This window comes from Rhincodon typus, chromosome 37 (genome assembly GCF_021869965.1).
Source record: "Rhincodon typus isolate 14 chromosome 37, sRhiTyp1.1, whole genome shotgun sequence".
NCBI classification, from domain to species: domain Eukaryota; kingdom Metazoa; phylum Chordata; class Chondrichthyes; order Orectolobiformes; family Rhincodontidae; genus Rhincodon; species Rhincodon typus.
The window spans coordinates 14,573,252-14,587,271 of record NC_063368.1 but is presented as its reverse complement, the minus strand read 5'-3'; the positions used below and the strand labels follow the sequence as shown (position 1 = coordinate 14,587,271).

General features: G+C 47.4%; 1 protein-coding gene across 1 annotated transcript in view; it reads left to right on the top strand.

The window, feature by feature from the left end:
• shank1 (SH3 and multiple ankyrin repeat domains 1) overlaps positions 1-14,020 on the top strand; it is a 139,625-nt gene that overhangs the window by 120,753 nt on the left and 4,852 nt on the right. Inside the window, exons 9-12 of the mRNA XM_048617366.1 lie at positions 2,482-2,617; positions 5,820-5,900; positions 8,906-8,929; positions 12,261-12,317. Of these exons, the coding sequence (XP_048473323.1) occupies positions 2,482-2,617; positions 5,820-5,900; positions 8,906-8,929; positions 12,261-12,317 (298 nt within the window). The remainder of the gene's footprint in view (positions 1-2,481; positions 2,618-5,819; positions 5,901-8,905; positions 8,930-12,260; positions 12,318-14,020) is intronic.

Below are 14,020 nucleotides of genomic sequence, written 5' to 3'. Positions count from 1 at the left end.
GATGTGCAGGTTAGGGTGGATTGGCTGTGCTAAATTACCCCATAGTGTGCAGGGATATGCAGGTTAGGGTGGGTTGGCAATGCTAAATTACCCCATAGTGTGCAGGTTAGGGTGGATCGATCATTATAAATTACCCCATAGTGTCCCGGAATGTGCAGGCTAGGTGGGTTAGCCATGGGAAATGCAGGGTTATAGGGTGGGATGCTCTTTAGGTGCGGACCTTGATGGGCTGAATGGCCTGCCTCCACACTGTAGGGATTCTATGACTCATAACAAAAGCAGAATGAGAATAATTCATCAATAGTTATCAACATTTCATGAAGCTGAAAGGCACAGAACACAATGAAAACATTCATTTCCAAGATACCACAGACTTTAGTTTGTTACAAGACAATAGACATAAGTGTACAGAGCACTTTTTTAAATTTCAAAATAATTGCCACACACTTTGACACATGATCTGCTATCATTGGAAACACCTTCCACAAACATGTGGGGTCACAGCTCAGAACGTGCACAAAGCAAGAACATTTTAACCAGGCAGTTTCAACTCTATTCATTGCAACTCAGATGTTAGATTCAGATTTTAAATTGAGCAATTGGTTATGTGCACTACAGTAGGATCCAGTATATTTTCTCCTGAAACTATGCAGCCTTAAACTGGAGATTCCACAGTAATTTGCAAGGAAGCCATTAAGTCAGTGATTTAAGCTTTTCTTTGTTTCCAGTTGACTGAGTGTTTTTTCTGTTGCTGATTGGTTCAAAACTGTTCTTTCTCTCTGTCCCCACCCCCTGGCAAGCACATTCTCCCCCCCCCCCCACCCCCACCCGCTGCAGCATCCCTCAAGCCCCCACTTTCAACCACCCTCTTCCCAACTCTTCAACCCCTCAAGGCCCCAGCTCTACCTCCACACATCCCTACACCCCCCTCCAAACCTGGGGAAAGGCAGGATCTTGGTACACAGACCCCCTCCATCTGCTACCAAATTCTCAGCACCTTCACTTCTAGTATACCATAAGACCCTTTCTGTCTGTACATTTTTAATCGACCTGTTCAGACATGTTACAGACGCACCTCTGTAGTGAATGGGGCTTGATCCCAGATCTTCTGATCCAGAGGTAGGGACACGACAAATGCACCACAAGATTTTCTCTCTACGTACATGACCACAGTTCTAAATCACGTGTCACCATTAGCCGCAAATCTTTAACAGCCTAACCATTAACATGCGAATCATTTCGCTTTGTACCCTTTCTCTAGTCAATACCTGACAATCTCAGATTCACTGTTACTAATCACTGTAACATCTGCTGCTTTCTGTACGAGATGGTTCCACACTGTGACCTTCCATTGCGTGAAGATGTAATTCCCAATTCTCTCCTTCCCCACTCCTATTTCACTCTTTGTACTAAACTTAGTGGAAAGGCTTCTCTCTAAAGTCAAAATCGTATAATCAAAACCTCCATTGGATCACCCCCTTCCCTTCTGTTTTCAGAAGAACACGGGCCTAGTCTGTGTAGTTGTTCTATACAAGCTCATCCTTCCCTCCTGTAATGTTTGATGTGGTTCTAATCTGACCTTTACTTAATTCCTTCATGGGATGGGATGCTGATGAGACCATCATTTGTGGCCCATCCCTAACTGCCTTTGGACTGAGTGTCTTGCTGAGTCATTTCAGAGTTACACACATTGCTGTGGGCCTGGAGTCACATGGAGGCCAGACCAGGTAAGGATGGTACATTTCCTTCCCTGAAGGACATTAGTAAACCAAATTGGCCTTTAACGATAATTAGAGATAGCCTGACTGTCATCATTATAAGACTGAGATCAGGATTTTATTGATTAATTAAACGTAAATTCCACCAGCTGCCTTAGAAATCATAGAATCCCTACAGTGTGGGAAGAGGCCATTTGGCCCATTGGTCTGTACCACCCTCCGAAGAGCATCCCACCAGACCTACCCCCACACTTACCATGGCCAATCCACCTAGCCTGCACTCTATTGGTAATTTAGCATAGCCAATCCACCCAGCCTGCACTCTATTGGTAATTTTGCATGGCTAATCCACCTAGCCTGCACATCTTGGGACTTGTAGGAGGAAACTGGAGCACCCAAAGGAAACCTACGCTGACACAGGGAGAACATGCAAATTCCACACAGACAGTCACCCAAGTGTGGAATTGAACCCAGGTCCCTGGCACTCTCAGGCAGCAGTGCTAACCACTGAGCCACCGAACCACCATGCCTTGGTGGGATTTGAACTAACGTACTTTATCCTGTAGATTACCAGCCCACTACACCAGTGTCTTCCACTTTCAGTGTTCATTAGGGCATACGAGTGTGGATAAACCCCACCCCAGTCGATGGAGTAAACCCCCATCGCTTTCCCATTCGAGGCCAAGTCAGTTGCTTTATGCGTGTGTCGAGTGGTTTCTGTGTTTCTAGGTCCTCAGTGCCATTGTTTGTTGTTGCTTTCCAGGTCAATGGGCAGAATGTGGTGAAGGTGGGGCATCGACAGGTGGTCAACATGATCCGGCAGGGTGGCAATAACCTCATGCTCAAGGTCGTCATGGTAACTCGCAATCCCGACATGGAGGAAGCTTCCAGGAAGAAAGGTGAGGGCCTCTTGGAAAGGCGGGAATTCTGATGAATTTGGTCTTGGTCTCAGCTGTGATGCCTTTGTCGATTGATTGGCCAACCAATAGTCTGGGTTTCCATGTGATCGATGGCTGTCTGTGATCTGTTGACGGACCAGTTGGTCTGTGTGTGGGTTGGGCAGAATGGAATCCCTTTGATCGCGAGCTTAATTAGATCCTCGAGGATCCCAGTCTGTTTTTCAACCAGAATACTATCTTTGAAGTGAAGGCAGTGTCCTTTCGTATATCATCATTCCTGCATGACAGGATCCTACAGACAATGGAGTGACCGGTTCAGGGATGAATCATTGTCTGAACATAAAAACAGTTCTCCATCTTTCTCTCCTTTAGATTAATTTGATCCTACAAATCATCCCAAACAGTTACATCTCAGTTTCACATCGCAACTAAATGAGACTCCTCCGACAGTGCGTCACTCCCTCAATACTGACCCTCCGATAGTGCCTGTTCCCTCAGCACTGACCCTCCGACAGCGTGGCGCTCCCTCAGCACTGATCCTCCGACAGCGTGGTGCTCCCTCAGCACTGACCCTCCGACAGCGCGGCGCTCCCTCAGCACTGACCCTCCGACAGCGCGGCGCTCCCTCAGCACTGACCCTCTGACAGCGCGGCTCTCCCTCCAGTACACGCTCTCTGACAGTGTGGCGATCCCTCAGCACGACCCTCTGACAGTGTCATACTGTCAGTGAATGCCCTCTACCATCTCTAATGCAGTTGACTCAGCTCTCCATATCCCTCCCCCGCATGCCACCCGCCCCCCCCCCCCCACCCCACCCCACCCCACCCCACCCCAGCAGGACAGCAGCTAATTATTGTAGGAGCCAGTTAGTGCCTGAAATGGTGAACTGACATTACAGGATAAGCCCTGCCTGTCAGGGTACCCTGGGAGAAGTGATCCAGTTTGTGTTGCAAAGTGACCAGTTCACTTGTTGTTCTAAGCTCTGGAGAGTTTGTAGTGATGTGTTCTTACTCTTAAGAACTTTCATGTAACTCCGTTGTAATGTAACTAGTGATTAAGTATTATGTAGTAAACCTACTCTGTTCATCAACACTGATCCTCTCTTATACAGTCATATAGCATGGAAACAGACCCTTCGGTCCAACTCATCTGCATAGACTAGACGTCCCAATCTGACCTAGTCACATTTGCCTGCATTGGCCCATATCCCTCTAAACCCTTCCTACTCATATACCCAACCAGATGCCTTTTAAATGTTATAATTGTACCAGCTTCCATCCCCTCCTCTCGCAGCTCATTCTCTTCCCTAGCTTCCCACAAAGTTCTGGGAAACACCTGATCGGGTCCCAGGGATTTATCTACCTTTGTGCATTTTAAGACCTCCAACACCTCCTCTCCAAGTTCTCCTCCACAGTAAATACTGATGCAAAATAATCATTTCGTATCTCACCCAACTCCTGTGGTTCCCCCCATCAGTGGCCATGTTTATCTTTAAGGGACCCTATTGTCTCTCCAGTTACTCTTTTGCCCTCAATATACTTATAGAATCCCTCTGGATTCTCCTTAAGTCTATTTGCCAAAGCTATCTCATGCCCCCTTTTTGCCTCCTGATTTCCTTCTCAAGTGTACTCCTGCTGCCTTTATACTCCATTAGGATCCCAGCTGTCCATACCTGACATATACCTCCTACTTTTTCTTGACCAGAGCCTCAATTTCTCTAGTTATCCAGCATTCCCTATACCTACCAGCCTTGCCCTTCACCCTAACAGGAACATACTGTCTCTGTGCTCTTGTTATCTCATTCTTAAAGATCTCCCACTTCCCGACCATCCCTTTACCCATGAATTGTCTCCCCCAATGAACTTTTGGAAGTTCTTGCCTGATACCATCAAAATTGGCCTTTCTCCAATTTTGAACTTTAACTTTTTGCTCAGTTCTATCCTTTTCTATGACTATTTTAAAACTAATAGAATTATGGTCACTGGTCCCAATGTGCTCTCCCACTGATACTTCAGACACCTGCCCTGCCTTATTTCCCAACAGAAGGTCAAGTTTTGCTCCTTTCTAGTAGGTACATCCACTTATTGAATAAGAAAGTTTTCTTGTACACACTTAACAAATTCCTCCCCATCCAAGCCCTTAAGACCATGGCAGTCCCAGGTTTATGTTTGGAAAGTTAAAATCCTCTGCCATTACAGCCTTATTTTTCTTACAGATATCTAAGATCTCCTTACTTTTTTTTCTTCTGAATTGCCCGTTGACTTTTGGGAGGCCTATTATACAAACCCAATAAGGTGATCAGCCCGTTCTTATTTCTCAGTTGCACCTATATAACTTCATTGAGTGATCTCTCAGGAATATCCTCCCTATGTACAGCTGAAATGTTATCTCTAACCAAAAATGCCACTCCTCCTCCTGAGAGATAGTAGGAACTGCCGATGCTGGAGTCTGAGATAACAAGGTGTGAAGCTGGATGAACACAGCAGGCCAGGCAGCATCCGAGGAGCAGAAAAGCTGATGTTTTGGGTCCGGACCCTTCTTCAGATTGAAGAAGAGTCCAGACCCGGAACGTCAGCTTTCCTGCTCCACTCCTCCTCCTCTCTTGCCTCATTCTGTATTCTCCTATATCCCGAACATTAAACTGCCAGTCCTGTCCATCCCTGAGCCACATTTCTGTAATAGCTATGATATCCCAGTCCCATGTTCCCAACCATGCACTGATCTTATCTGCCTTACCTGTCAGGCCACTTGCATTAAAAGTAAATGCAGTTTAATTTATTAGTCTTTGCCAAGCTCTTACCTGCCTTGACTATTAGACTTGCTCTCCTTATTGCCTGTACCAGCCTCAGCCTTTTCTCTTTTCTCACTGTTGCTTTGGTTCCTACCCTCCCCCTTTACTAGTTTAAAACCTCCCAAGTAGCGCTAGCAAATCTCCGGACAAGGATATCAGTCTTCTTCCAATTCAGGTGCAGCCTGTCCCTCTTAAACAGGTCATTTGAAGAGATCCTAAACTCTTCTGCCAAAATTTTTGCACAGACATCCTGCCCCTCTCGATATCAGTTACTTTGATTAATACCAATAAGGACAGGTGGCAAGGAATCTACCAGAGGTATCTGTGATGGTACTAGTGGACACAGTTATAGCATGGAGCATGCCAACAGGAAAATACACCAGTGATGGGGTGTAATATTTTCTGTTTCAGTCACGACGCAGACAAAACGACTCACTCCACCCGCCGTTGCCCTCCGCTCAAAATCCATGACCTCTGAACTTGAGGACTTCGGTAAGCACTTTCAGTTTTTCTAGGCGTAACGAACCAGCTATGACGGTTTCTCACTTGGACCACTTCACCATTTACACACTCCCAATCCCGTCAGTAAGATCGCAAATGCCTGGGCCAGGGTGTTTCTAATGGAGGGCCATCTGTCGCCTCAGGCTGAGAACCTCTGCCCCCGTCACTCCGCCCCCCCCACCCAGTAGCGCCAGTCCCCAAGGAAGTGGAGGTTATGGAGGACGGGTTAAAGGTCAATCAGAGGAGACGGTGAGAAGCCAGCTGAGTGGCTTCCAGCAACTGGGAGTGTGAGGAACTTGGGGATGGAATGGGGGGAAGGGGGATTGGTGCGCAAGGGTACCTTAAGAAGGATTAAAAGGGATTATGACATTGGGAGGGATTGGGCAAATGGGTACATCCAGAGAAAAGATGCCCAGCCCCTCCTGCCTGACTCCAGTGCTCGATAAAAGCTGCCAGTTACCCCACTTTCACCCGCATTGGGGGTAAATTATCAGCCAAGGGGCAGGATGAAGCTCTTCAATGGCCATTAATTGGCTCCTTAAGGGCCCCAGTAGGCCGAGGGTGTATGGGTTGCCCAGTGCCCTCCCGGTAAAATGGGAGGATTGTTGGGGGAGTGTGGGTGGACTGGGACATGCCAGTGATTGGGGGGGGAGGGGTTGGCTGTGTGAAAGCAGCAGTCAGCCATGATTGTATTGAAAAGCAGGACCAGCTGGATGGGCTGAAGGGCCTACCCTGTTCCTGCTTTCCAAAGCACAGTGGCAGGGTTTGGAGGCTTTGTCACATGTCCACTTGAACTTCCAATCCCTAACCCTAATGGCCCATCCTCCTGGCACCTACAGCCAATTAGAAGATGCCTTGCTACAAGGTCAAATTCGCCTTAAATCTCGAGCCATTCACCTTCATGCCAACCAGTTTAACAACTAACACTTGGAGCAGAATTCCCATTGACGATATCCTGTGTTCTTTTATCCCATCGGTTGCTCAGCGGTAGATTCTGGAGATTAATTTTCAATTCTTGGAAACTCCAGGGCGATTATCGGGCAGGCTGTTAATGTCGAGAGTGTCAGGAGCTTAGGGCGAGCCAATAGGAAGTGGGGGTGAGGCCACATGATCTTGTTGAATAGTAGAGCCGGTTCAAGAGGTCGAATGGCCTACTCCTGCTCCTATTTCCCACCATTTTAATTCTGGAGGCTCGGGAACCTCCTTTTGTCGGGTGCTGTCGAGAGTGAAGGATTAAGAATGATCTTTCGGGGCAAACACACCCCACCCACGCACTCACAGTTGGTCATCTTGGGAGTTGGCGTCTTCTGGGTAGTTAAACATTTTCATCTTGAGAAACTGTAAGCACAGAACAAATAATCTCAAAGCAGCCAAGAGAAGGTGAAAGTCAAAAGGGACAATGCTATGATGGTTTCTCAGAATGACACGCGAATGGCTGAAGGGAGAATTGAGCCGTATATTTTGAAGGCTTTATCCCTCTTGCCGGGGCGTGGGTCCTCTGTCCCTTTCTAGTCTGTCCGTTCTGAAGAGCAAATTTCCTTGAAGATTCTGTTTCCATTCCTGTGTAATGACAATTAGATCACGCCTGTTTACCTCCATCTGTCCCCGTTGAATGATCTTCCTGATTGTGCTAGAGCTCTGAATCTTTCAAATAATGCCTTTATCTTTTCGACATCCTTCTGCTTTGGAAGTATGCGCGAATCTTGGCTTTGTTTCTCCTCTCTTTAGTCACCTTAGCAGCTTCTCCATTTCTGCTGCCAACTTTATTTCCTCCCTGCAGGTCCCTAGGCCCCTGACAAGCTAATTTTAACTGACCCAACAGCACCAGCAAATCTACAGGCTGTGATCTCAATCCCAGTTCTGTTAAAACGGGAACACATCTGGTTTGTCCCAGAGCAGAACGCAGTGCCCCCGAGACCGCTCCTGGGTCACTGGCCCCTCTGCAAGGACAGGAAATGCCAGCACCAGCCCAGTAGGTACCACTGACAAAGTTAGATGCTGGAAATGTATGTTGGCACTGGGCTCTCGTATGTAGCTGACACACCTCATAACAGAGACTCCAAGCAAACTGGTGATTGGTCCCAGCCTGTGTGGATTTGTGGCTTTGGGCAACAAGTTGATTTTTCCCGTAGGGATTGGAAGGATGAGATGGAAGGAACTTGACCATGCTTCAGTCTGAAACTCTTACCTTTCTTTTATTCCAGTCATAGATTTATACTACACAGAAACAGACCCTTTGGTCCAACTGGTCTGTGCTGACCAGACTATCCAATCTGACCTAGTCCCATTTGCCAGGACTTGGCCCATATCCCTCTAAAGCCAGTCTGTTCTGAAAGCAGAGACTGACCGTCCTGCAGATAGTCATGGCCCAGATCCAATGAAAACCTAGCACATGCCCTGTGCAAGGTAACCTGTATGCCTCTGCCTATGTCTTTTTGATCTGTACATCCTTTGCTTACCATTATCTGCCTGTACCGCTCGTAAACAAAGCTTTTCACTGTACTCCGGTACACGTGAAATAAATCAATCAATCAATTATTCTGGAGAACGTGGATTTCGTTTTTGTGTCTGTGTGCCATCTGTTGTTAGTGCCAATAAGCAGAATGGTCGCCAACCCTGTGCGCCAGTGTTTGAGCTCAGTGAGGTGCAGGTTCCAGTCCATTCGCCACCTCCCACGCCCACTGCCCATACCTTCAGCTGACCCTAAGATCTGGAATTCCTCTCCTGGCAATCCTCCCTGTCCTTCTCTCATTCTTTAAGCCATTCCTTCTTTGAACGAGCTTTCTTGGGTACCAGTCAGGATATCTCCAAGTGTGACTCAAAGTCTAATTTCGTTGGGTAATTGCTCCTGTGCGATGTTGAAGCACGCTAAGCAAATGCAAGACGCTGACCTTTTTAATGTGCAGACAATTACAGATGAACCCTTGGCCTGTTGTTGTAGGTTTAACTTCTAAATGGCTTGGAATTGTTTTCTCTTCCCCTCCCTTCCCCTATAGCCTCCCCGTGGAACAAGAAGACTGGTGAGTGAGGGACATGATGCATGGGAAACAAATTTTCTCCTCAAAGCCGAAAAGACTCCACCCACAAATATCTCACCACGCACCTCCAATGTCCACAAACCCATGACCTGCAATATCCCATATTCATCTTGTTCATTGAAGCAGCAAGGCCAAACTGGGACTTCACAGGTCTCAGATGGGGCAGGAGACCTGCAGGGATGTAGCAGGGGCCCCTAGCCACCTGCTACATGTAGATTTAGCTCAGTGGTTAGCACTGCTGCCTCGTAGCGCCAGGGACCCAGGTTCAATTCCACCCTGGGGTATCTGTCTGTGCGGAGTTTGTACATTCTCCCTGTGTCTGCGTGGGTGTGCTCCAGTTTCTTCCCACAGTCCAAAGATGTGTAGGTTAGGTGGATTGGCCATGTTATCTTTCCCACAGTGTGTGGGTTAGCTGTGGGTCTGGGTCTTAGGAGGGTTTGTGCAGGCTCAGTGGGCTGAATGGCCTCTTTCTGCACTGTAGGGATGTGAGAGTTGAATTTTGGACATGATGAAAAGATTTATCTTCTGAGCAAAGGCCGAGTTGGTCTGGTCTGTCATCATTGGAGTTTCGCCGAATGAGAGGAGATCTTAATGAAACGTATCAGAATCCTGAGGGAAGTTTACAGGGTGGATGTCGAGAGCATGTTTCCCCTTATGGCGGAGTTCGAAAACTAGGGGACACCGTTCCAGCACAAGACCTCGCTTATTTAAGGCAGAGATGAAGAGTACTTTCTTTTTCTCGAAGAGAGTGGTGAAAGTTTCAGAGTTCTTTTCCTCACACAGCATCAGCGGCTGACTCATTTAATGTATTCAACATTGAGTTTTAACAGGCAAAAGCAGAAAAGTGTTGGAGAAACTCAGCAGGTCTAGCAGCATTGGTGGGGAGAGAGAAGCAGAGTTAACGTTTTGAGTCCAGTGACCCTTCTTCAGCACCGATCACCGGACTCGAAACACTGACTGTTGTCTCTTCACAGATCTTTGAATGTCTGGCACCTTCCAAACCCACTTCCATCCAGAAGGACAAGAACAGCAGATACATGGGAACACTGCCCCATGCAAGTTCCCTCCAAGCCACTCACCATCCTGACTTGGAAATATATCGCCGTTCCTTCGCTGTCGCTGGGTCAAACTGCTGGAATTCTCTCCTCAAGGGGCATTTTGGGTCAACCCACAGCAGGAGGACTGCAGTGGTTCAAGAAGGCAACTCACCCCCACCTTCTCCTGGGGCAGTCAATGTTGGCCAGCCAGCGATGCCCACATCCCACAAATGCATTTTTAAAAGAAGTAGATGCTGCCAGGCCTGCTGAATTTCTCAAGCACGTTCTGCTTTGGTTTGTTTCATATCTCCAGTGTCCATCATGCTGTGTTTTATTATAGACAGATTGTTGTTTGACATGATGGCAGAGCAGACTTGAGGGGCTAAATTTCCATTTTACCATCCCATTTTACTCCCCAAACAGCGTGGTAACTAACTGTATTCGTGCTCAGTCAGAGGTACAGACTATAGCGTCTTTCCCGGGAGTCTGAAAGGCAGGACATTGAGTTGTATAAGTAGTTCCATTGAGAAATTTGTTCAACGACACCTTCCAAACGCACAACCTCTACCATCCAGAACGACAAGAGCAGCAGATACATGGGAACACCACACCCTGCAAGTTCCCCTCCAAGACACTCACCGTCCTGACTTGGAAATATATCGCCGTCTCTTCACTGTCCATTCCTTCACTCTCCCTCTAACCACACTGCGAGGATCCCACACCCTGAGGACTGCGGTGGTTCAAGAAAGCAGCTCACCACCGTCTGCTCCAGGGCACTTGGGAAGGGCAGTAAATGTCAGTCCAGTCAATAATACCTACATGATTAATTCATTCTGCTTGTAAAAATTTGTAGGACTTTTCTGCTGGAAAAATCCGTCTTTAGCAATGGGATTGGGGTTAAATTTTGTTGTCCAACTTGAGTAATCCTCAAGTGCGATCATTATTGTCCTTTTCTTTATTCTTTCATGGGATGTGGGCACTGCCTGGCATTTGCTTCCCATCCCTAATTACACTTGAGTGAGTGGTTTGCTCGGGCCATTTCGGAGGTGGTTAAGAGTCCACCACATTGCTGTGGGTTTGGAGTCACATATAGGCCGGACTGGGTAAGGACAGCAGCTTCTTTCCCTGGAGGACATTAGTGAATCAAATGGGTTTTTGCAGTAATCGATGATTGTTGCCATTGTCACCATTACTGAGGCTAGAAACCTGGAAAATAGCAGCAGGAGTGGGCCATTCGGCCTTCAAGTCCGCCCTGCCGTTCAATACGACTGTAGGTGATCATCTGACTCAGAACTCAGATCCTGCTTTCTCTCCATCCCCTTTGATCCCTTTAGCCCTAAGAACTAAATCTAACTCCCTTCTTGAAAACATTTGATGTTTTGGCCTCAACCACTTTCTGTGGCAGAGAATTCCACAGGCTCCCCACTCTCTGGGTAAAGACATTTCTCCTCATCTCAATCCTAAATGGCCTACACTGTATCCTTAGACTGTGAGCTCTAGTTCTGGATTTTCTGGTCATTGGGAACATCCTTCCCACAATTACCCTGTCTAGTTCTAATCAATCCAGTGTTTCTTCATTCATTAATCCTGCCATCCTGGTAATCAGTCTGGTTAATCTTCATTGCAATCCTTCCATAGCCACAACATCCATCAATCCAATATGGAGACAATAAACTGCACGCTGTATTCCAGGGGTGATCTCACCAAAGCCCTGTATGATTGCAACAAGTCATTGCTGCTACTGTACTCGAATCCTCTAGCTATGAAGACCATTTGGTTTCCTCACTATCTGCTGCATCTACAAGCTAATTATTGCAGAGATATCAAAGCCCACCAGCAGTCATGGTGGGATTAGAACTGGAACATTGGCCTTTGGCACCGTGGTAGTGTCCCTACCTTTAGGCCAGGCGCTCTGGCTTTGAGCCCCTACCAAGCCTTGGTGGGTGTGGAAGCATCATCATGATGTGCCTCCTTGATGTTAACCCTCTGTATCTCAAAGAAAAATTGAACACATGAAAAGGTGGATTAGCAAGGGCCTCTGGATTACCAGAGTCCAGTCTGTCATCTTCTCCACCTCTCCCGCTATTTGGCCGATGGAAAAGCACTCCCCTCCTTGTACTTTCTTAAACTGGGTCACACCTCCTCACTGGTTCACTCCACAGAGAGGCCTCTGGGATTCAGGATGACCCTTGGAAGAAGAGAGCATAGTCCTCCAGAGTGCACTTGGCTACCTGACCTCTAACCTTCTTGTCAACCTGTCGCTTTGTGTTTTTCAGATTACGAGCCCCAGCAGTCTACAGAGAAGAGGCGGAAAGTTTATCAAATGGCATTAAGTAAATAACCAATGCTACATTAAAAAAAAATGCCCTAAATACTGCGGGGAGGGGGAGGTCACTCAAAGGTCAGTCTTGGAATTGTGTTCCCACAGGGAGGAAGTCTTTAATATTCAAATCAGGAAATGCAGAGCAAATCCGAAAATGGACTATCACCTAAAACGTTCTGCACAGACTATGGCTGTGCATTTCTGGGATTTGAACCTTACTGAGCAAAGAAGCTGAAGTCTCTCATCTTGGGCCTTATCAGGACACATGCAAGAATGCCAAATTTCAAACAAATACAGCAATCAATCCTACAGGAAGAGACGGTGCAGACTGTTTCACAATTCAAACTCTGATTGTCCAAGATTTAGCTTCAACTGAAGGTAATGAGCTGCACTTGTAACGTGGCTGATTTACACTCAGTTCAAGAGACACACCTTCATTCAGAGGGACCCATTCTCTGCAAACAAAAGGAATATTATCAAGCCTTGCACCTTTCCTGAATTATCCCAGAATATCGGGAGCCTATCGTTCCTCACCGCATTCTCCATGGCAACACCTGAGCCACTCAGAGTCGACTTGCCAACCAATCGGTGCCCTTTTCTCCCATAGTGCAATTTGTTGTGAGCTTCTGAAATTTGGCACTGTTGCACACATCCTGATGGATGTAAGTTTAAGCAACGTCCTCCTTGCTTTTTCAGCAAGGTTTCCGGAACGTTCTGCCCTTCGGAAGGAAGGCTGTCGGGGTGTTTGGACGTCAGGTTGCGTTACGGGGCTGCTCTGGGCATCACACGTTTGGAAGGATGTCCAAGGGCTCAGAGGAGGTTTGCTAGAATGGGACCAGAGATGAGGAACTTTGAAAAGGTGAGGAGCACACGTAGGTCTTAGAGCCGGGAAGGTCGAAGGGAAATCGAACAGAGGCATTCGAAAGTATCTATCAGCAGGAGGGTCAGGAACTAAAGAGAGACAGCTGTAAGACCAGGGCGGGTGGGTGAGAAACGTGGAGAATTTGTTTGGCTCCATGAGTTATTGTGATCTGGAGTATGTTGCCTGAAAGGGCATTGGAACCAGATTCAGTTGGAACTCACAAAAGGCATTTGGATAAATACTTGAAAACATAAAGTCAGCAGCACAACAGGGAAAGAGTAAGCAAGTAGGAAGCTCTCTGATGGGCTGAATGACCATTTCACAAGGTCCTTTTCGTCTTTTCAGATTATTCAGTTGAAGGATGCGTTAACTCACTGAGGCCACATTCGTGTTAGAGGGTTGATTTGTGGTGAATTTGGGATGTTGGTTATAACCCCAGCCAGAATGATGTTTATGTCCAGCATTCCGGGAATGGTTTCCAGTTCCGGCTGAGCTACTTCCACTCAGCAGTTTATGGAGGGACAGGCCTTCTGTTTGTCACTCAGTAGGGTAGGGGGCAGGCTGTGTCTGCCTGTCTGTGAGGGAGTGAGGTGGAGTGCCTGGGGCTGAGGGGGAATGCCCGGGTGTGAATTGGAGAGACTGGGAATGAGGAGGGGAAGGGGGCAGTAAGGGGGAAAGTATGGGAGTGAAGGAGAGGGAAGGGGAATGTGAGGAAGAGAGTCTGGGAGTGAGGGAGAGGGAGGGAATGTGAGGGGGTGAGGGAGAGAGTCTGGGAGTGAGAGAGAGGGAAGGGGAGTGTGAGGAAGGGAGGGAGAGAGTCTGGGAGTGAGAGAGAGGGAAGGGGAGTGTGA